The following is a 22,692-nucleotide window of genomic DNA, read 5'->3' as shown; positions in this document are numbered from 1 at the left end:
TGAATGTGTGAAAGACTATGTATTATAAATTTGTAGATATGCATGATGGAATTAAATACACAAATATATATGATTCGTGCTGACCTTTTCTTTAAAAAATTACCCTCTTCCTTCTGTGGTGAATACATTCCTTGAAAATACCTTCATATTCTTCTTCTGTTCATATCCAGTTATTGACTTTTGAATTTCCCGCGACAATTTATCAGCACGTAGGTATTTGAAATTAAGTAGCTAGGTACTTACATCATGTTCGTTGTCATATTGTTTATGATTATTTTTTATTTGTAGTCTATGGTCAATACGTCAAAAAATGATTAAACATTGTTTATGTTCTTTTCTGCAGCTTTTCTGGTTATAATGTTAAAAGTTTTTAATATCTTAGTAAAAATATTAGTATGACAACATTTTTATATTATTATGGTATTAATATGTCGTAACTGGGACAATTATTACATTATAAATACGTTATATACTTATTTAGAACTTTTTATAGTCGTAATCACCCGAAACACTGGCAGGCTTAGCAATAATTTACACCCAACTAAAGAACGGTCAAGTTAATGCTTCATAATGGAAGTGGCTTCGTTATTGCATCCTTTGAACCTCAACATATTATGCAAGGAATGGGTAGATGATATATGGTTTAAAGAATTTTTAGAAAATGTCGATTTGCCGCGGGAATACGAAGGGATGATCCGACATGTCGATGTAAACGTAACCTTATTGGAGTTTATGAAAGCTGCAAGAGCGTGGATTGACGACACCGATGGATCTTCGGACTATGAAAATGTCGACAGAAGTTGGCGTAGCTTAGTTAATATAGTATATCACCGAGAGTTAATTGCATTTTTGTTCCATCTGCTGCAGAAAGCGCTGAAGAATTTGTTTATAGTAGAGAATAGGGTCAGAGCACTTTTGGCCGCGAGGACTTATCTGACTTTGTTGACGATTCCGGGATGCGCAGTGTATGCCATTTACCACTCCCAAATGTACATTCACTGCCTCACATGCTTAAAGTACACAAACCAGATTGTGGAAAGTAATTCCTTCGACGACGGGTTTGTGGAAGAGATGAACCTGCTCAATCGGCAGCTCGTAATCCTTCTCAAGGAACTCTTCATTTCTGTGTGCAATTACAACCTGAAGTTGGGAGATGATGACAGTGTAGAGGAGACAATCTGCTGCTTGGTAGAATTCATCGGTAATACCAACGCGGTTACTCCAGTCCAGTTAGGTTGGTATTTCTTTCTGCTACATTCTTTTGTCAAAACTCACTAGGCAAAATATGACATGTGATCTGCAGCTTGTAGATCGTGACCTATAATCATATATACAGTGAAACCTCTATTTATCGTTTTTAAAGGGATCTATCGAAATAAACTATGAATGCGGGAAAACAATAAATGCGGGAAAACAATGAATGCAAGATTTAGAGGTTGATACACAAGGAGATACGATCGAGTAATGATACCGTCCTCCCAATCTGCATTTCCATTCAATTTTAAGAAGAATACAAGTTTTAGATGCAAATAAATGTACTTCTTTAAAAAAATACATAGCTGAAGAGAACCAAAGAAATATTTAAGTTAATTGCATTGTAAATAATCTATAATCGACATTAGTTTTTTCACTGTTTTATTTCCATAAGTCAACAGTTTATTTTCAGCTTTGTATATAATTTTTTTTGCCATAAGTTATTGTATGTGCGTAGTAGAAATGTTTCAATCTTTCAAATAGTGTGCATGCTTCTGAAAATGAAGGTACAGGCAGAGGCTCCTCTTCATCAATATCCACCTCTTCAGTTGTATCCGTCAAATGTAACAAAATTGGAAAGAATGTAAAAAAAACACAAACATAATATCAAGTTTGGAGCATAATTCAAACGATGAATGCGATAAAATGATGATAGAGAAACAGTCAATGCGATCTATTTTTGTATGAAATGAATCCGGGGTAGAAGAAATAAACGACACATCCGGGAAAACGATTATTCGAGGAACGATAGATACAGGTTTCACTGTATTCGAAAAAATTTTAAAATACAATTTTTTACGTTAAAATACTTTTTATCGTTTTAATTATTTTTGGATCAACCTACAGAAGGAACAAACATTCACGATACAGAATTTTAACAAAAGCTTTTTACGATCAAGCATCAATTAAGAACATTTACAAGCATGTCTTCTATTAAAATTTATAATAACAATTTTTGGCTTTACAAGACGATCCTTATTTTTATGCTAAAATTCCTTTTTTATGTTATAAATCACGTATGTTCCTGTACCTTTTATAAATTAACAGGTTCATATATTTACTTGTCATTCGTACAAATCCGCAAGGGTAACTTAATATAACTGTAATTATAACTGTCCGCCCAGTAACAGCACGCTCGGCTACCATTCTGAGGGTCCCGGGTTCGACCCCTAGGGGGGGTCAAATAAATATAAGTGATTTTTTCACTCTGATATTTATTTAATATTGCCCTGGACTGGTACCTGAAGCGGGGAGGGCTGATCACCTTTCCTTCATGTTTTATCGATCAAGATAACATTGCATTTATATGATGCAGTGCCCTATACACTTAAAGGTTTGAAGGATGATGAAGGAACTTAATATTCGTCATTTGTTTTAAATAGTAAATTACAGTGAAACCCCTATTTTATGTTTTTTAAGGGACTAAAACAACTTAAATGGAGGGAACATGTAAATGCGGGGTATTGAAAAAAACAAAAAACCATTTTATTTGTTTTTTATGAAAAATTGTGCAGAAGAGATTTTTTGCATACAAAAACCTAAATGGAGGGAACGTATAAATTAAGGGGTATCATAAAAAAACATTTAAAAAAAAAAAAATGGCTTGACAAATAAAACAAACAAAAAATGCAAAAAACTGCATGTAAACGATGATGATCGCAAATAATGTAAAAAAAGGAAGCGTTACAGAGCGCATAAAAAATCTAATGACTAGATATTTTCGACTTAAACAAGAGAAAAAAATTGGGGGTAAATGCGGATAATAAATGTACAAAAATATATTGGGACTGAAATAATTACACAAGATTGGGGGGAAAATATTAAATCCAGTCATGTAAAATCCGGGTTTCACCATATCGCTCACTCCTTTCAACAACGTCATAAATCAAAAAACTTGATTTTTCAGAAGATTGATTGATTTTCTGAGATGATTTTTCAGGTTTTTAAAGTTTAAAAATATAATACAATGTGTTAAAAATAAATATCAAGCTACTTATTAAACTTTTTGCTGTGCAACAGATCTTTTTAGGTAAAACCTGTTTTTTCTCCATTTGAAAAGTATTTAGTATATTAAAAAAAAATTAAACAATACCTTTTCTTTAAAATGCAAAAACAACACTTTCTGCCCTGTAGCGGGTAAATATTAAGTTAAAAATATGCCGCTTTTGCTGGGATATAGTACATTTTCTGGACATTCCAAAAACATGCACAACTGAAAATTGACGATTTTTGATATATGTCGTTGAAAGGAGTGAGCAATATCTAAAAACAGTGTTTTACTCAGAACTTACTTTTAATCATACAAACCTGCCTCTGTGGCACTTTCTTCAAAAAGTTTGCTGAGGGTGTGTTAAAATTTGGTGTTAAGGAAATTTGAAAGTAATTGAAAAATTATTATTTTTCAGATAAATTAATTTTATTACAATTGTCACGGACGGCTTTGAATATAGTAGATTTTCTGGTTCAAAGTGAAGATGACGAAGAAGCGGATGAAATAGTCCTCTGCGTTATCTTTAAAGCGCTACTTCCAAAATTTACCTCACTTGCTGGCAACAAAAAATCTCAGGTATTAACACTAATTTATGGAAGTAAAGGTATTCGACCCCGAGTGCTCTTACTGTTTCTACTATCCTTTTCTGAAATCCCTCCTTCAATCCTTTTTCATTTCCTTTCTTTTATAGCAGTAATGTCTTTCTCCCTGAGCTCTTGTGAGCCGTAATCACTATTGTGTGCAGTAAGGGGCAGACAAATTTCTGACCTAAATAGAGTCTAGGATGGAAAATTGATATTCTAAGGTTGTATGTAATACGGTATGTATAATTTAAAAATGTTCAATGTAGCATTAACCACCCTACTTCGGGATATTTTCTGAGTTAATTCTCTAGAAAAGAACTTTTTTCTGCAGAATTAGGAAAATAGATTTTTTTGCCATAATAGGTGCTTTTAGAACAGATATACTTTTTCGCTAGCGTGTTCCCTCTTTCTGTCTCGCATTACATATTTTTGGCACAGGGTTAGCGCAATGATGCGGAAAAAACGATGCATATCACGTACGTTCGTATGTGTAGGGCGGATAAAGTTTGATTTTTTTGTAATACAGTATTTTAAAATTAACACTCATATTGTTATTTGACTTTAAGGGTTTATGGAAAGCCTCCGGTGTGACATATTGCGGGGCTCTCCTTATGAAATACGGAGCCAAAGCGATGCCTGGATTCACTTGCTTATTACAGCATTTGTGCATTAACTCCGAAGGAATGGTAACTATACAATATTTTCACCTGTTAACATATATTTTGATGTTGAACAGAAGATGTAATGAAATATTTTTCAGGAGCGTGCAGATAATCGTACTGCTCGTGTTACTTTAGTAGCCGGACTTCTCTCCCTGATGCCTCTTCAGGACTACACCGAGTCGCTTAAGTGGATCGTGAAGCTCTCAAAAAATGCCAAATCTCAATATAGACTCTTCGCTGTCGTAAGTTGTTTGCTGTCTTGCTTCACCTAATCAAACTAAATACACTGGATCCCAACTAATTGGGCCTCTTCGAATTTGGAAAAGTTTGGACTAGCCGATTAGTTTGTGTGTGTTCCTTTTGTGTTTTTTCTTGTTCATTCAGCTCTAATGTTAATAAAGTACTAAATAACGTTTCTTTTAAAGTAAATATTTACAAATTTTTACATTTCATTCTAATATTACAGTACTTGAGTAGCAATACAGGTACAATACTTATTTATTTTTGTAAATAATTTTTCAACAAAATTAGGTTATATATTTTATGTAATAATAAATGTGTTCTTCAGTCTTATGCGTGTTTTTAAAATGTTTTTCTTCAAAACCTTGTTCGGATTTTCGGGGTTCCACTGTAGATGCCCAAAACATTTTAGCCACAAAATGACCAGTTACCATGCATATATTTTGTCTTCTGATCAAAAATCTTTTTGTATTAAGCGATTTAAAGTAATGTTACAAGAAAATAAATGTATGAAACTTATATTTTCTTGGGATCAGTATATAATTTAATGTTAACGCATTTTATTATTTTTATGTTATTTTTACCGTTATTTCATTGTTTTCATTTTATTATATGTATTATACAACGAAGGTCTTCCAATTTTTTAAATATGACTATAATATCTCTAGTTTAATTCATTATAATGAACACGATTAATGTACTATTTTTTTAAACTCCACGATCTAGTTGATGGTTATTCTTCTTTTAATCCAATGCTGCGTAGGGCACTGGTTTGTACAGCAGCAGTAAACGCATGAAGGAAAAGCGATCAGCTTTGCACTTCAGGTACCAGTCCAGGGAATATTAAATAAGTATTGGAGTGAAAATTGCTTATATTTATTTTGACCCTCCTGGGAAAACGAACGCGAAATCCAAAAAATCCTATTTTATGGAAGAGAAATTTTTATCAAAAAATCAATAAAAGTCTCCACATGATCTTTGGCCATATTCCGAGGTACGGTCCCTTTTGTAGGAGCTCCTGGGTACTCTGGTAGCGGGAGAAGATAGGAACTTGGTGCAGGTGGTCAATAATACTGAAGAAGCGGAACCAGTCCCGGTCATGGAACCGGAACCCATTGTGGAACCTGAACCCGTTGCGGAACCTGAACCCGTTGCATCAACATCGCGAGATTACTCCGCATCACACAGCGACCCTGGATCAGAGATAGCTGTGAGTCATTTCATTTTTTGAAGATTGTATTCAATTCATCGTTGATGTGAAAGTTTACTTTATCTAAGAAGTTACTTCTTTCAACATTGAATATTTAATTTTTTTAATATGAAAATGTTGATTTAAAAAACACTGACGAAAAATAAAGTATTGTTTCAGCGGGTAATCTTCTAAGACATTTGTGAAATTTATTCTAGAAATTTAAAAAAATATACCCACACTCTATCTCATCTCAGCAAGGAATATGTTTTCTGTTAGCCGTATGCGATGACATATTTTTAAATGACTTTAATTACCAGTGAGATTTTTTAAAGTTTGATAATTTAATATAAATAGATGTTCCACAATTTATCATTTTGTTATCTTTCCAAATATCTTATTTTGAATAATTAAGTAAGTCTTTTAACTTATGCATTGAGAAACTACATTTATAAACATTAATACAAGTTTTCAAACAGATTCATGAACAAAGCGACAGTATTATGCTATAGGTACTCACTCGTAAAGTCGAAAATGTCTAACGGCAGTCACCGCATACGGGGATTAATTTTCAGACTCTGTAAAGATAGTTCCTGCCAGGATTGGGTTAAAATGAGGATCAATTCAGTTTTGGTCCTGCATTACGGTGTTAATTCATGTTAAGTTATGTCACGACCTACTAATGATGAATTCACATTTATTCATCATTGAACAACAAACTAGAAAAAAAATTAAAAAATCTTCTAGTACACAACCATGATATATGATTTACACACAATGAAGGGTTGATGGTCCCAAGAATTAATAGTAAATATGGGAGTAGAACACTTCAATAAATCGTTCCAAATATTTTTAATTTATTGCCGACGGAGGTAAAAGGCCAAAATAAAATATGGAACAAAGGCAAAATAAAGGAATGGGTAAATGATCAAGAGTTGATTTTATGAAAATTGGAAAATAGTTTTTTTCTCTCTCTTTTTTTGTGTGTATAAATAAATTTAAAAAATGTCACCAACAAAACAAGCAAGGTGGCTTGGTGAGTCTCTGTGAAAAAATGTTAATTATGTTTATAAATTTTGAAATAAATATATACAGTATATGTATTTATATGTATATATATAATTAACAAATAAATGTTTCAATATAAAAAATTAAATAATTGTACAATGATTGATTATTCTCGCTACCTTAATTACCACCTTGGACTGTTTCATTAGAATATTGTAACATTTATAGGGACAGTTAGTGCCCGCCGTATCAGAGCAACACCAGCAGGTGGCCCACGGTGACCTGATCCGTGTGGTGAGTGACCGCTGCCAGGATGCCTCCAGCACTGTCCGCACACGCGCTGTGGCCATCCTCGCCGCTTGCTCCTCCTCCGCCAACACCACTATGCAAGCCACCATTAAGGTAAGCAAGGTTTCAACACTGTCCAATTATGTATTGGGACACCCCATAAATAATGCAGTTTTTTTAAAAGAACTTTTATTTTTCAAAATTAAGGAAAACAAAACTTTTTGTACTGTCTACAATGCTCTTACATCTAACTTGTAGACTTTTATTCATCTTTTTCGAAATTCCCCGCTTTTTTAAAAATCCCTGAGGATTGGGTTAGACGTTGGCATAGCTGTTGTGCCCAGTGATGGGATTCAAAATTTTCAACAACCGGTTCGCCCTTTAGGTACTTCCCCCCCCTATAAAAAAATGGTTTTTACATTTATTCATTTATTTGTTTTTTATTCTTCACATAAACAGAACATTCACATAACAACTGAGATGCTCCAAATACTTAATAAATATCTTTCACAATATTCTTTTTACTGTGCAGTAACTTAACTGAATTTTTCCACAATTTTTTTTTTCATCTTTCTATTATTTTTTCTCTTTGTGAGGTTCAAATATTTTTACAACGTGGCGGACCAAGTAAACGGAGCGTGCTCCGATACGTGATTTCAATCGGAATATTGTGTGACAACAAAGGGTTAAGGACCAGTTCGGCGAACACTAAAGATTTTAGGCACCATAAATTTTGATGAATAACACATGTTTTTTTTACAATTTCTGGGTACTTTTTCTACTTAATGTATGTAAACAGAATGTTATCCCTTAAAAACCTAGCAACAGTTAATTAAAACACTTTAATACCTTTCATACTCATTTTTCAGGAAGTGTTTGCAGGCGAAGAAGGGTTATTGGAACTAGGAGCGCAAAAGCTGAAGGACGAGAAGGTGGCCGTGCGTCGTATGGCCATGACCCTCATTGAAAATATTCTCAAAAATAACGACGCGCTGCAGACCAGGGAGCGCCTGGAGCCTATAGTTGCCCTGTGCCGGGACATGAGCGTGATGGTGCGGTGTGCGGCAGTGTCCTGCCTCACCGGCTTCGTGCAGCGCTGGACCAACACCGTCACCCTGGATGCCTGGCTAGCAGGACCGCTCAATCAGCTCTCCGATCCTGAAGTCAAGGTGAACACCATTCTTTCGCCAAGTCTTCAGCCGTGTCACAACCCGCTTATGTTCATTGTGTTGAGAATTGGGAATATTGATACAATTAGATCCACCATTCCCGAAGCACTCCGGAGACATAAGATTGTGCTTTGTGGAATGCATCCAAAATTAATGAAAACGGTACAATTATGAATTTCCATGATTCATACAATATTATGATTCGTAATAAAATCGAATCTGCGTATTGAGACAATACTGAAACTTTTTAAGTGTCTGAAAGTCTTATGATAAGGAATTCCACAAGATAAAGATATTTTATCCGGCTAAGAGAGAATAGAATCTTTCAGATTTATCGGGACTGCATTAAAGTTAACACAATGAAACAATTATCCTTTAATGATGGGGATGATTGGGGATTTTTCAGTTTTGAAAGCGAGAAGAATCAAATTTAATTTTGTTACTTTTGTATATGTATGTAGTTATATATTTGTATGTTCTATTAGATAACTTTAATCTGAATATTCATAACTTTTTTAAGAGCCACTACTCTAAATTTGGCACTGGTTATTTCGGTATCTCTCCTTAGTTATTTTACATATATTCATACTACCTTCTTGTACTTGTCTCGCCAGACATTCTCACTAATTTGCGAAAAAGAAAACAAATACAGCTTTGAAAAATATATTAAGGTAGTAAAATTACACTTCGTTAACATAATGGAAAGTGAATATCTCGCGGGTAAAAAATAATTGAATATTTCAAATGTTCATATCTCCAGATACATTTAAAACCATTAGCCGAAAACCAGTTTTTGGTAATATTTGATCTTCAAGTAAAGGCTGACTATTAAACAACATTTTTTTATCTCTTTTCTCGAATTATTGAACCTTATCAAAGTATTTACTATATAGGCGCAAGAATTGGTGGTTGAATCTTTACGTAACCTGCTGTTCGTTCCCCTGAACAAGTACTCTGCCACCCCGAGTACGAATGAACAGCGCCCGTGGCTCCTCATGGAAGCCATTGTGCGCAAGAACATGCGGCGACACCTGGCGCGAGGTATAAACATGCTCCATAACTCCTCCAAAGTACTCAGGTAATTTCTCAATATTACTAATATGTATCATAATTTCAACATTAATACATTGACTGCCACTGTCAGCCGCCAGTGGCCTATACAAGCCATTTCAATTGCGCCTCGTCGGCCACCGGAGGCTGACACTTTGTACCTTATATTGTCATATAAAGTCTATATAAGATACAAAGTGTCAGCGTTTGGTGCCCAATAAGACGCAATCGAAATGACTTGTGTCGGTCACCGGTGGCTGACACTGACAATCAATGTGTTAATAATATTATCAAATTACATATAAAAAATGCTATTTTGGTCTAGTCTGCGGGGAACTCTATAGAACTTTGGCCATTTTATGACCGTACCACAGATAATGTAGAGTTTTAATGACCAGTACAATGAAAGGGTAATGATTTCGAAGAAGAGCCTCTATCAGGGGCCTCTACGATGCCAGAAGACTTCCATTCATTATGGATGGCACAGGATCTTTTGAGATGGAGCAAGACCATCCACAGTCACAAAATTTATTATGAGCGGGATTAAATTAAAACTAATATTCCGAGACTTTACGGTCATATGTCACTATATATATAAAACTAATATAAATTACAGTAAAAGCCGCTTATAATGCATCTTTTATAACGCGCATTCAGATACATATACTGCGGGTCTCTTTTTGCCATTTTTGTTTTAAAGTGCCCAGCATAAAAAAAAATACAAGCACTGCGAGGTAAACTAAAATAGACCTTAGAAGAGATATTTCCAGACATACTATTCGCAATTGTTGGAAAATGGCAGTTTCCTAAGAAGTGACAAAGAAGTTTTGTTATTCATAGAAAATAATTATAATTTTTGACAATTTGTTTGTACTGCGGTGATCGTATAACGCTGGTCAGATACGCCTCCCACAAACCCGCATTATAACCAACTTCCACTGCACTATAGTGCAACCATAGGCTTTTCTTATACCGGTTTAAGACGTATTCGTCTATTATTGTTAAAAAAAACACATTCTTGATCTAGTCAATGGTTTATATATTATATATTATATTTTAAAATGTCAAAAGAAAATATATCTAGTTCTAAGATTTGGTTTTTACTATTACATCACGTCTTCTCGACCTTGTTCTACATTGGTTTTTAACCGTGTTGGAGGTACCGAACCCCACCAGTTTCATATGGTTCATTGAACCCTTAATTAAAAAAACATATATTGCTAGATTGATATATTCCTTTCAAATAATATACTAGATCTATTTAATGAATATATCGCACACTCCTTTCAACAACGTCATAAATCAAAAAACTTGGTTTTTCAGGAGATCGTTTTTAAAGTTTAAAAATATAATGAAATGTAGTAAAAATAAATATCAAGCCACATATTGGACTTTTTACTGTGCAACAAATCTTTTTAGATAAAACCTGATGGTTTGTTCTCCATTTGAAAAATATTTAGTATGTTTTAAAAAAATATTAAACAATACCTTTTCTTCAAAATGCAAAAACAGCACTTTCTGCCCTGAAGCTGGTAAATATTAAGTTAAAAATATGCCGCTTCTGCTGGGATATAATACATTTTTTGGGCATTCCGAAAATATGCACAACTGAAAATTGTCAATTTTTGATATATGACGTTGAAAGGAGTGAGCGATATGTCATATCATTTTTCAAAATATTTGATATATTCCTTTCAAACAATATACAAGATCTATTGGATAAATGAATATATTGTACACCGTATCATTTGTCATAATACAATACAATACAATAAGTCGGGTGTGTGTTTTAACCTCCGCCGAACCCGGAAGATTGACTAACCGAACCTCTGGGGTTCGATTGAACCCAAGTTTAGAACCACTGTTCTAGTTTATCCGTTCAATTTATATGTGAATGTATGTTAAAATCTCATTTCATTAATTTCCTCCTCTCTGAAAAATAAAGAGCTTTTATTTTATTTTTTCTATAGTTTCCGATTGGTAGATATCCTGTACACGCACATTGGTACGGCGAACAATCTATCCTGTTGGGTCCTACTGTTGTGTGTCGCTCGACACATCAAGGTGTCTGACGTACACTTCGTCCTGGACTATTACAACGAAATGACTACCGAAGTAATGGTTCGTAATTTTTAATTTTGTTTTTTTACATTCGTAGCATTTTACAGTTTGTTTAATTGAATTAGCACTTACCGAAGTCTCTCCATCTTCCGACAACTAGCAGATGCCGATAGTCTATCTACATGCAGGAAAAGAATCCATCCCGTTTTGAGTCCGATAGAATGAGAGTTTCCAGAAACTAAAAGTGACAGAAAACAGTTGAAAAAACGGGGATAAGCGAGCGATAGGACAGCCTACTACAAAATCCTCCGCATCCGTTGTGTAATGGTCAGCACGCTCGGCTACCGTACTGGAAGTCTCGAGTTCGATTCCCAGTGAGAGGGTCAAATATGTAATATTTTCACTCTAATATTTATTTAATACTACCCTGGACTGGTACCTGAAGCGGAAGGCTGATCAGCTTTCCTTCATGTGTTGATAATCAAGATAACACTGTGTTTATATGATGCAGTGCCCTATGCACCATCGGGTGCGGATGAGGGTTTAAAGAAGACTACAAGATGCATAAACCAAATAAAGGAGTTTACAGGCGGGTCCTTGTTAAACGCTGCCTTCAACATGGCACCTAATATCCCCGAAGACTGAAATTCGGCTTTTAGCGAGACCAAGTACTTGCTCTATAATTAATAAATATTTATTTATTTTAACTTCATGTACAGAAAAGAAATAAGTACATTGGCGGGCTTATTGCTAATAAGCAATCAACCAACCAAAAACAGACTAGTGATGTTGGTCAAAACGTTTGATACCATATATAGATGTTTGAAATCAGAGGGTAGATAATAATGAACATTAAAAAAAAACTTAAAAATAAATTACAAATTGATGATTATAAGGAAGGCAAAGGAAAAGGAAGTTTAGGGAAGGAGGTAGAGGGAAAAACTAAGGGAGAATGTTTAATGGATATTTAGGATTCTAACGATAGATAGTAATTAATGTCTCAGACGTTTCTTACCCTTTTAACCGGGGAGTTCACTTTTTAATTACGCAACATACAACGGGCGAATTCTTTCACTAGGACGTGTCAGTATGTCACGCCCAGCGGACGTAAGTTCATATATTTTATTTATACTTAAAAAATGTTTTTTTATTTTATTTATATATAAATCACAAAGGAAAATACAAAATTACAAACAAATAGAAAATAATTTATGTCAAAACACGTATGGATGACTAATTACCTTTGTTGTTCGAAAATATATGTCCCGCCCGTTCCAGGGAGCAACATATATTTACAGGACGTATTCATTTGATATTGTTTACGTTTGAAGTATTTATACGTCCCACTCGGTTAACAGGTTAACCTTCCCTTCCCGGTGTTGTGTACCTATTACACATTGCTTCTAATAACCATAATATCTCTATAAACATAATAAAGACAAGGCTAAGATTTTAGGTATTCCTCCATAACATATTTATGCATTAATTTAAAAAATAATGTTAATAATAATCATAATTTATCGGGTACATCGGAGGTATTGTATATATAAACATCGCGTGAAGAGTGTGTGGGAACCACGACACTATATTCGCATCTCAGTCTTGCATACATGCACTGTGTAAGCGTGAGGAGCTCAAAGCTCAATTTTCTCTGGTTAGTGGTCAGTTGCTCTTGAGCTCCCGACAAGAGCGGACCTATGCTTGTTTTGTGAGAGTTGTCAGATTGTTTTTTAATGTTTTCAGCAAATAAATCTAGATTATTGTAATTTTTTACTGCGTTTATAATTAATTAACCCTTCACTGCAAAGTGTATCAAATTTGTTACATACCCAAAAGTTAATGTTAAAACGTTCTTTAAAACTATAAGCAATTATTCTTTGTTGTTACTGATTAGATACATTCATAACTCACGTATATAGTTCATAATTTAGCCAAAAGACGCGCTATGAACGCCAAAATAACTTCACTTGTCTCTCGAAGACGAACTGTCAATGCGGTCCTGCAGTGAAGGGTTAAGGGGATGAGCTATGAATGTCCGTATTTTTCCAATTTAAAATCGCTAATTTTTTATTGTGTAGTGACTACCCAACTCCAGGACGCGTCTTTTATTTTAACACCGGAAGGGAAAGGTTAAAAGTTATTAAAAAAGTTAAATTTTTTACAAGGAGAGGTAATTCATTCCATAGTCTGTATGCAATATGTATTGCGATGATTATTTCAGTTTGGCGACACGCGTCTGGTGATTCTGGTGCTGGACGTGCTGCGCGAGTGGTCCAAGTCTATCCCCGCCACAAAAGCAACCGTCCTGCGCTCGCGCCTCATCCGTAGCCTGCGCGACGGCTCGCTGCCCTCGGGGGCCGCGCACGCTGCCGTGTCGCTGACGCAGCACCTCACGCGCCTGCTGGGGGGGGACGAGCGCTGGGCCGGGGAGCTGGCCGCCGAGGGCGAGGCCGGCCTGCTGAGTGCGCGCACCAACCAGGTGGGAATAGTAACCACTACCCATCGGCAGAGTTGCCGGGTCTTTTCCAAATAAATAGCGAACAGTAACCAAAAAAAAACTTTTATCCGTTTATTTATATTATTAACTTAACTTTTTCGAGATGAAGACTCTCCGATCCATAACCACATTGCGAGACCGAGTAAGAAATACCGACATCCGGAGAATGTGTAAGACGGAGGATATTTATGAAAATTACAAATTGATGATAATAAGGAAGACGGGAGTAAAGAAGGAGGTAGAGAAAAAAACTAAGGAATGAGGTTTGATAGACATTATACCGCAGGAGAATTTTGTTCTGTGTTATAAAGGTGATAAAAAAAAATCATTTAAGGTTATAAAATAAAATACACCCCTTTGAGAAATCAATCATTATTTAAGAAGTATCATCGTGAACAACAAACTAGACAAAAATATCGAAATCCTTTAGTACACAACCATAATACACGATTTACACACAACGAAGGTTTGATAGTCCCAAGAATTAACAATAAATATGGGAGTCGAACACTGCAACATATCGTTCCGAACATTTTTAATTTGTTGCCATTGGATGTTAGAGGTCAAAATAAAATATGGAACAAAGACAAAATAAAGGAATGGGTAAATGATCAAGAGTTAATTTTATGAAAATTGTAAAATGTTTATATTCTTAATTTTTTTTCCTTTTTTGTGTCTATATTAGGTTAAAATCGTTAAAAACAATAAAAAATGTATTAAAAAGAACTCCACCGACAAGACATGAAGGTGGCTTGGTGGGTCTCTACAAAAAAAAAGTTCTAAATATGTATAAATTGTGATTTAAATACATTTACACAAATAAAAAAAAAAAAAGGTTAGTTTTTATATGTTTAGAATTATACCGGAGCTATTGATGTTTCAGATCCAAGGCTCCTCCTTGTTGGCTATGGCTGACTTAGCTTTAGCCGCTGACAGAAAACCCTCGCCACAAATCATCCAGCTACTGGTAGATCTTATCGAATCGGAACATAAGGGTTAGTTCATGTACTAATTTGTTTAAAACACTTGGTTTGGGGCCACCCAATTTGAATACCTCGAGTACTCCCTCGGGGTAGAGAAAGAGCAAAAGAATCCTCTTGAGATATTTTTCACTAGAGTACGGGTATTATCCTCCCTTCTACCTGACTGAATTCCTTTGGGTATATTTGCACACTTCTAATAATGTAGAGACTAGAAAGAATGTTTTTATTTTATAATTATTAAACCATATCCGCTCCCTAGGTGGAGCATATGGAGTCCACAATTGTCTCCAGGCTTTTCTGTCGGCTGCCAGCTCCCTAGCATCCTCCCAAGTCAGATCCGCGTCCCGAAGTTCTGACGAGAACTGCTGACGAATTGTCAGCAGTGGTCGTCCTGGGCGGCGTGAACCTGATGCCTTGTAAAAGAGGCAAGCTTGGTTAAGGCTCTCGGAAGGCATGCGGAGTACATGGCCAAGCCAACTGAATCGCCTTTCCGTAACAACAGTTGTGACCAAGACTGGCTGAGTCCTGCGCCTTATCTCTTCATTCCTCACAAAGTCAAACCACCGCACGCCTAAAATTCTCCATAGACACCTATTCTCAAAGCTTAGTATATACACGGCTGCTCTAGGCCCTTGTAAGGTGCCATGTTTCACAGTTTTATGTTATACAATTGCAAATTTAATGGCAAATAATTATGGTAAAAATTCTTGATTTTTTTAGCTGTTATTGTCGATAAGGATAAGTGATTTTAAAAAATTAGCGAGAGGCAGATGCTACCTTATTTCAGTTAATCATAGCAGCTTTTGTAACAATAAATCTGTTGTTATAAAAAAATGCTTGACTGCAGGAAACAACTGCGCAGTTCGAAACTGTTATTTTTTAAAAACAGTTATTACAATTGTGAAATGGTAGCAGTTGCAACTGCAATGTATGCAGAATGACAAAAGTTTGACCCTAAAATCATACCGTTTTATTTTTGCTTTATATTATTATATTTACGTATTGAATTGAAGTATTTTTGTTATTTACATCATTAATTCATATTGATTTCATTAAATTATTTATTAAAAAAAAGTCTAATTAAATTGTGTTACACCGCATGTAAATAATAATTTTTATTTACAAAATATCCTCTCTTGCCTACTTTATCTGCACTGAATTGATGTAGAATCAGGCGAATTAAAAGTATCTTTTAGTTATGTGTACATTAGATATGCACATCATAAGTATACTTAAGTCCTGAGTAGAAGGCTAAAAGCACAATGTAATCTAAAAGAAGAAATGCATAAATATCTCCATACATGAAGAGGCCGATGGTTGTGGTTTTTAATTGAATATACCCGATTTGTGTATACTATTGCAGTGGCGCTGAATGTGCGCGCGTGTGCCGTGGCCGCCCTGGGCAAGATGAGCATACGCGAGCGTTCCACCGCCGGACTTACCGCGCCGCTCTGCGCACGCCTCCTCGCCGCACCCCACTCTGCCCTCCCACTCAAGGTCAACTCCATGTGCGTGCTGGCCGATCTCTGCACCAGGTACATACCCTCCCTCTACTCTACCACTGCTTGTTCTTCTTCTTCTGTTTGTGTCATGTCAGGTTCCCCTGACATCGACTATCACTTGAGAGTAATTGTCCTTGTCTTGGGCAGCTATAAACAGCGCCTCGGCGGTCCTGATCCCTGTCCAATCTCGTATATTCTAGTTACATCAATCTAATTATTATGTTATTTAATGTTTCGGCATTCACTTTGTGGTAAGACATGATTAAATTATGAATAGAAACATTTGGTTTTTAACCACTATTATATTTTATTTATAGATTTGTCGTTTAATTTGTATAACTCCATTTTAATTTATGTATTAAATGTTAAATCAAACACTGATTTTTTGAGTCTACTAAGTTGTATTTTTTTGTTGAAAAAATACATAAAAATCAATTTTGTGACAATCGTTTCAAACATTTTCAAACATTCATAAAGTGCCTACCGGTTTTGAAGCTAACTGCTTCTTTTTCAAGACTGATTAATACTAATCAGTCTAATTAGTATTAATCAGTCTTGAAAAAGAAGCGGTTAACTTTGAAACCGGCAGATATTATGGTTAAGTTATAATAAAATATATAAAGTGATTTTAAAAGCAAGTTATATTTTAATTATAAAAAATGTGTTTTTAGATTCACGTCCATCGTGGAGCCGATGTTGCCGGCGGTGTGCGCGTGCCTCGGCAGCGCGGAGGCGGCGGTGCGGCGCTGTGCGGCGCAGCTCCTCACGCAGTTGCTGGTGGGGGACTTCCTGCGCCTGCGCGGGGCCCTGTACTTCCACTACTTCTCGCTGGTGTGCGACCCCGACGAGGCGGTGCGCGACGTGGTCCACTACTACCTGCTCAACTGCCTCGTGAAGCGTAACAGGGGCGTCCTCTACCACAACTTCGTGGAGTGCATCTTCTACTACAACCGTTTCGAGGGCCACTCCACCTACGCCAAATTCTATGTCACCGATGAGGAGAAGAGACTCTTTACCTTGCAAGGTCGATCTTATTGATAATTTAGTCATTTACCTAGAGCCATTTTCGAAAAATTGTTTCCCGAGAGTGCTTATACTATACTATCTTAACCTGTTAACTGGGCGGTCCGCTGTCCAATTACACAACTTGTAATGGGCGCAAATACTGATTCACTCCGTGTCTTAAATTCATGTCGAGACATGTATGGATGACTAATACCTTTGTTGTTCGATAAATATATGTCCATAATATATAATATAATGAACATATATTTCAAGGACGTATTCATATGTCCTTCCCGTACCCGATATTGTTTGCTTTGGACGTATTTATGCGTTGGACGTATTTATTCGTCCCGCCCGGTTAACAGGTTAAATGTATATGGAATGACAAATTTCCCTTTAAGTGGAACAAACGAGTAAGGAAAGAATGGTAAAATAAATTTATGAGGCGAATGTAATTGGAAAAAGGAGCAGAGAAAGACCGAGAAGAACTTAGCACAATCAGGTATGCCAAATACTTGAAAGCGGTCAGGTTAGGAGTCAAAACAATCAGCAGGTATGTATAAGAAGATGCGTGAACGTGGAAGAGGCAAAGAATGTTTGTAAAGACAGAGTGGTGTGACGTTCTATTCTCTCTGCCTACCCCAGCGGTGAAGCGGCGTGATGGTTAGCTAGTTTTTTTCTTCAAATTTCCTTCGGTCCAAATGTCTGGCAATGACGCATTTTCCCAATAAAAATTATTGATTCTTTTTAATCGTTCGTAAATGTGAAAATAAATAAAAAAGCACTTTGTGTATCTCTTCATCTTCTTGCTCAATGCTGAGCGTCGTGGTCTTCTGGAATGTCAGGCACTTGGTGCACAAGTTCTCTCCATTCTTCCCGGTCCTGGGCCAACTTGATGGCTGCGTTTAGCGAGGATCCGGTTAATTCCTTTATTTGGTCTGTCCATCTTGTTGGAGACCGTCCTCTTGCCCGCTTGCCTTCAACTGTACCTGTTACTACCAGTTTTTCAAGACTCTTCTCGTTCTTTCTGGCGATATGCCCAAAGTAGGACAGAATCCTTTTCCTGCAAGTCGTGGAGAGTCTTTCTGTCACTGACAGTTCGCGGAGAATGGAGACGTTTGTGCGTCTTGCAGTCCAAGGAATGCGCAGCATCCTCCTCCAGCACCACATTTCAAACACATCCAGCATATGTCTTTCCTTTTTCCTCAGTGTCCATGTTTCCACTCCATACAGCGCAATGGAGAATACAAGAGATTTCACTAAACGGGTTTTCGTTCTCCTCAGTATGGACCGATTTTTCCATATCTTCGCCAGACTAGACATTGCTGATTTTGCCATTCCAATTCTTCTCCGGATTTCTGCTTCACAGCCTCCGTCTTTAGAAATGAGTGCACCTAAATAGATAAAGTCGTCGACTTCTTCATAATCCCTTAAAGAATTGTTCCTTATCAGGGTGCCGAATCGGTCGATGACAAGAACCTTGGTTTTACTTTTGTTTATTTGAAGTCCTAAATGCTGGCTTTCTATTTCGACTCTATGGAGGAGTTCAGCCATTTCGTCCTCATTGTTGGCTATTAGCGTTGTGTCGTCTGCAAACCTTATATTGGAGATCTTTTTGCCCCCTACTGATACGCCACCTTCCCACCCGTCTAGTACTTCCCTCATTATTTATTTTTGTGTATAAAGTGTGTTAAATCTGATATTTCTCTTGTATATTAGGAATATTAATTCACTTTTAATATTGATTTACAAACCCTTTTATCTTAACTGACATTTTTGGAAAATGCTTTGAATTTTATACCCCAACTATATTTCCAGGTGAAGATAAACGTCATACTCGACTCACCGTTTATGATCTGATGTTGAATAATATGAGTGATGTTCACAGACTTAACGCCCAGGTAAATACGTGTAAAAGGACTATATTATGTAGTTGAATTCTACAAAATGATGACTTCACTAATATTATTAATGAAATGAAATATTTTTCAGGTAAAGTTGTGTCGTGAAGTAAAAGAGTTGAGTAAAATAGGGGATGCAGGAACGGCGGTGCTGCGGGACGCTCTGTTCTGTCTCCGTCGAGCTGCTCGTCCTCCGCAGACCAAACCACTCTCCGAGGATATGGCCGCTCGGGTCACCACCAACATCGTGTCAAAGGTAATTTGGAATCAGTTCATCCCACCATACCCATTAACTGCTTTGCACTTTCTGTCAAATAATTAACATTAACCCTTATAGTGCTGAGCTTATTTTCACATATTTTGCATAAATTGCTTATTGCTTTTCATCATCACTACTTGACAAATTTGACATTTTATAGGTAGAAATAAAAACTTTTACTTAAAGAAAATACAAAAATCAATGTTAAATTCACAGCAAAATAATTTTAAATGGTTATTTATAAATGTTATTAACTTATTAAAAACGTTATACATGCGCGCGCTAAGACACGTCCGTACAGGTCGATACCTAAATCAAATTGCGCAATAGTCGGTATTCTGACGCTCCGCATTTTATACGCATTCATAGTGTCGATCTATCGACAGTTTGCACTCTAAGGGTTAATTAATAGTCATATAGTCAATAGCATAGTGAAAGTAGATATAAAGGTTTCATTTTCATTTCTCATTCAAACCCTCATCCACACCCAATGGTGCATAGGGCACTGCATCATATAATCGTAGTTTTATCTTGATCGTTAACACATAAAGGGAAGGTGATTAACCTTCCCCTTCAGAAACCAGTCCAGGGTATTATTGAATAAATATTAGAGTTAAAAAAAATATAAATAAAAAAAGATATAAAGATATTTCATAATATGTATATCCTTTTCTTTCAATATTTGTAAAATTTATGATTTTTTTATAAATTGTTTAGATTTGAAATTTCTGACAGCTAATTTAATCTCGTTTCTAAGCTTTTTTTAAAAATATTTTAGAACAAACAGCGACTTAATTGTACAATCGTTTCGCAATAACATGGGACAGTTTGTGTGGCTACATGGTACAAGCCCAAATGCGACAAAAATCATTACAAGTGATTGTATTGCAATGTGGCTAATTGACAAAAAGCCTTAATAAAGGCTGTAGAAGTCTATCTCGCATCTTCTCACAACTTAAAGCAACTGGAATACCAGATTTACAATAGAACGTTGTCATCTATGATTATTCCACTTAAAATGCAACCCTTTCTATTTGTAATATTTTTGCAACTGAATCTATGGCTCGAATGTACAAGGACAACTGCACAAAAATACACGAAAAATCTGAAGCGCCGCAACGTTTATGCAAAGCGGAGTTTTCGGTTGGCACAAGTAAGCGTGGCATAAGGTATGTATAAATAGATGGACTATCAGAAAGCTTACAATAGTAGCATTCGTATATTCAATACATTTGTGCTATACTTCTTATACCAGTTGTAAGGATGGTCTAGGCTTTTTTTAACCCTTAGACATTTGTAATTATCTTATATATTAGATTCTCCACATTTATTTATCTTTTACAATCCTGTTTGATTGCAGAAAGCAAAGCAGGATGTGATGGAGGTGGTGGTGCCCACTATCATCAGCCTCCACAAATGCCTGCGCAGGACCTCCTCTCCCCTCATACCCGACCTGGTGGCCTACGTCAACGACCTGCTCAAAGATTATCGCCCAGAGGTAATTCTTCACTAATACTGTATAATGCACAAAAGTTAGTCAACAATTACCAGCACTTAAGGTTAAACATACTGTGTATGCACTCTTATGGTAGGGACTGACCGGAGCCATTTCGTCATGCGACATTTGCGAGCATTTGTATAGTCAGTACAGCAAGCCCAGTGCTCCATCTATAGTCTTGTGAGCGACGTTACATTACGGCGAAATGCTCCGGTCATTCCCCACCGTTAAGAGTTGGTGCCGCTGCGATCATGTGATCAAAGTTTGACCTTGAAAGCGATTTTTTTTTCGTTACTAGGACAGTCTTAACATGCCCGTTCCACTAGTTTGTACCATAGAAATTGGATATTCAGGAATGAATATCCAATTTCTATTATTTTTTTTATTACATTCTTATTTAAACCATTTGAGTTTCGAGTTGCTGAAACACACTGCCGTCAACCGCAAATCTTGTTCCATGCGACTATTATCTCTTTAGAATGCTTTCTAACCTTTATATGGTACACACTGCCAGTCACACAGCAGCAAAAATATAACACAATCAAGATTAAAACTTAAAAAGTCATAGGTAAGTGGGGAAAGCAGTGAGAAAAATACGCTGTGAAAATCCGAACGCAAACAATTTTGAACTCTCCTTAGCAGTGTGGCAGATACGGACAGCTTATCCGCTACTCCTTCTTATATTTATGTTTTTGTAACTAATATAGATCGAGGAGCTTTTGGAGGAAGACAGGGAGTTGATGGACGAGGTGAGGATTCTGCAAGGGAACGCGCCGACTCCACTCACCACTCAAAGGAACAGAGTAGACAATGTACCCCTCACCCTCGAGGATGACGAGCCCTCCTCCCTGGCGCCGGATGCGCAGGGCATGATGGAGACCCCGCTGAGTCGGAAAAAGAGGTCTAAATCCACCCACACGCGAACACGGAAAGCTAAACGTGTTCTTAATAACAACTTAGATGACACTTCGTAGTTTTTCATCTCTGTCCCTCATGCGGCATTCGCGCTAATCAATAATTAAGACATTCCACTAACCTGACCAGATAATGGCCTCATGTAAATAGGTATTCCGAGATAATGAAGTGTCTTCGAGACAATTTTTCAATACAACCCAGTGATCCATGGGCGAGTTTGAAGCGACATCTAGTCAGATTCTTGTGAAGTAAATAGTAATCTTCTCTATATTTGTAACACATAAGGACACGTGAAATATTTTTATTTTTATTTATTTATACTAACAATATTTGAATGTCAAAATGTTGATATGAATACAAATACTGGGTTTATTCGCCGTGGAACTTCCTAAAAATCAATTCTTAAACAAGAAGTAATTTGGACATGCTTAAAATTATGTTGATAACTTTTGCATTCCTTTCAAATGATTCATTTGATTTACCACTGATTAATATGGAGGTTTTACTTAATCGGGAAATAGGAAATGTACCTCGGATTTCTAAGCTTATCTATAAATATAGTTTTCTTGATTCAATTATTTTATTTATGGGGGCACAGCCTACATATATATTTGTATGTACTACATACAAACATAAT

The 22,692-nt window shown here is 36.2% G+C and overlaps 1 protein-coding gene across 2 annotated transcripts; it reads left to right on the top strand.

The window, feature by feature from the left end:
• The first annotated feature begins 297 nt into the window (after positions 1-297).
• On the top strand, positions 298-22,261 carry Cap-D3 (Chromosome associated protein D3). 2 transcript variants are annotated; one of them, XM_088265868.1, is made up of 17 exons: positions 298-1,234; positions 3,660-3,820; positions 4,395-4,514; positions 4,589-4,732; positions 5,743-5,940; positions 7,156-7,329; positions 8,085-8,384; positions 9,278-9,462; positions 11,405-11,555; positions 13,717-13,974; positions 14,876-14,987; positions 16,339-16,510; positions 17,149-17,501; positions 19,301-19,383; positions 19,475-19,639; positions 21,003-21,140; positions 21,848-22,261. In XM_088265868.1, the coding sequence occupies exons 1-17, from the start codon at positions 571-573 to the stop codon at positions 22,112-22,114; spliced, it is 3,645 nt and encodes a 1,214-aa protein (XP_088121994.1). In that variant the 5' UTR covers positions 298-570; the 3' UTR covers positions 22,115-22,261. The 2 variants fall into 2 exon arrangements, with proteins under 2 accessions (XP_088121994.1, XP_088121995.1); XM_088265869.1 differs by lacking the exons at positions 298-1,234; positions 3,660-3,820 and adding an exon at positions 3,957-4,064.
• Positions 22,262-22,692: the final 431 nt, after the last annotated feature.

The sequence above is a fragment of the Brachycentrus maculatus genome, unplaced genomic scaffold, assembly GCF_059751285.1.
Source record: "Brachycentrus maculatus isolate JH-2025_06_01 unplaced genomic scaffold, ASM5975128v1 h1tg000258l, whole genome shotgun sequence".
In the NCBI taxonomy this organism is placed as follows: Eukaryota; Metazoa; Arthropoda; class Insecta; order Trichoptera; family Brachycentridae; genus Brachycentrus; species Brachycentrus maculatus.
The sequence above is the reverse complement of the archived record's forward strand: the minus strand, read 5'-3'. Positions and strand labels throughout refer to the sequence as shown.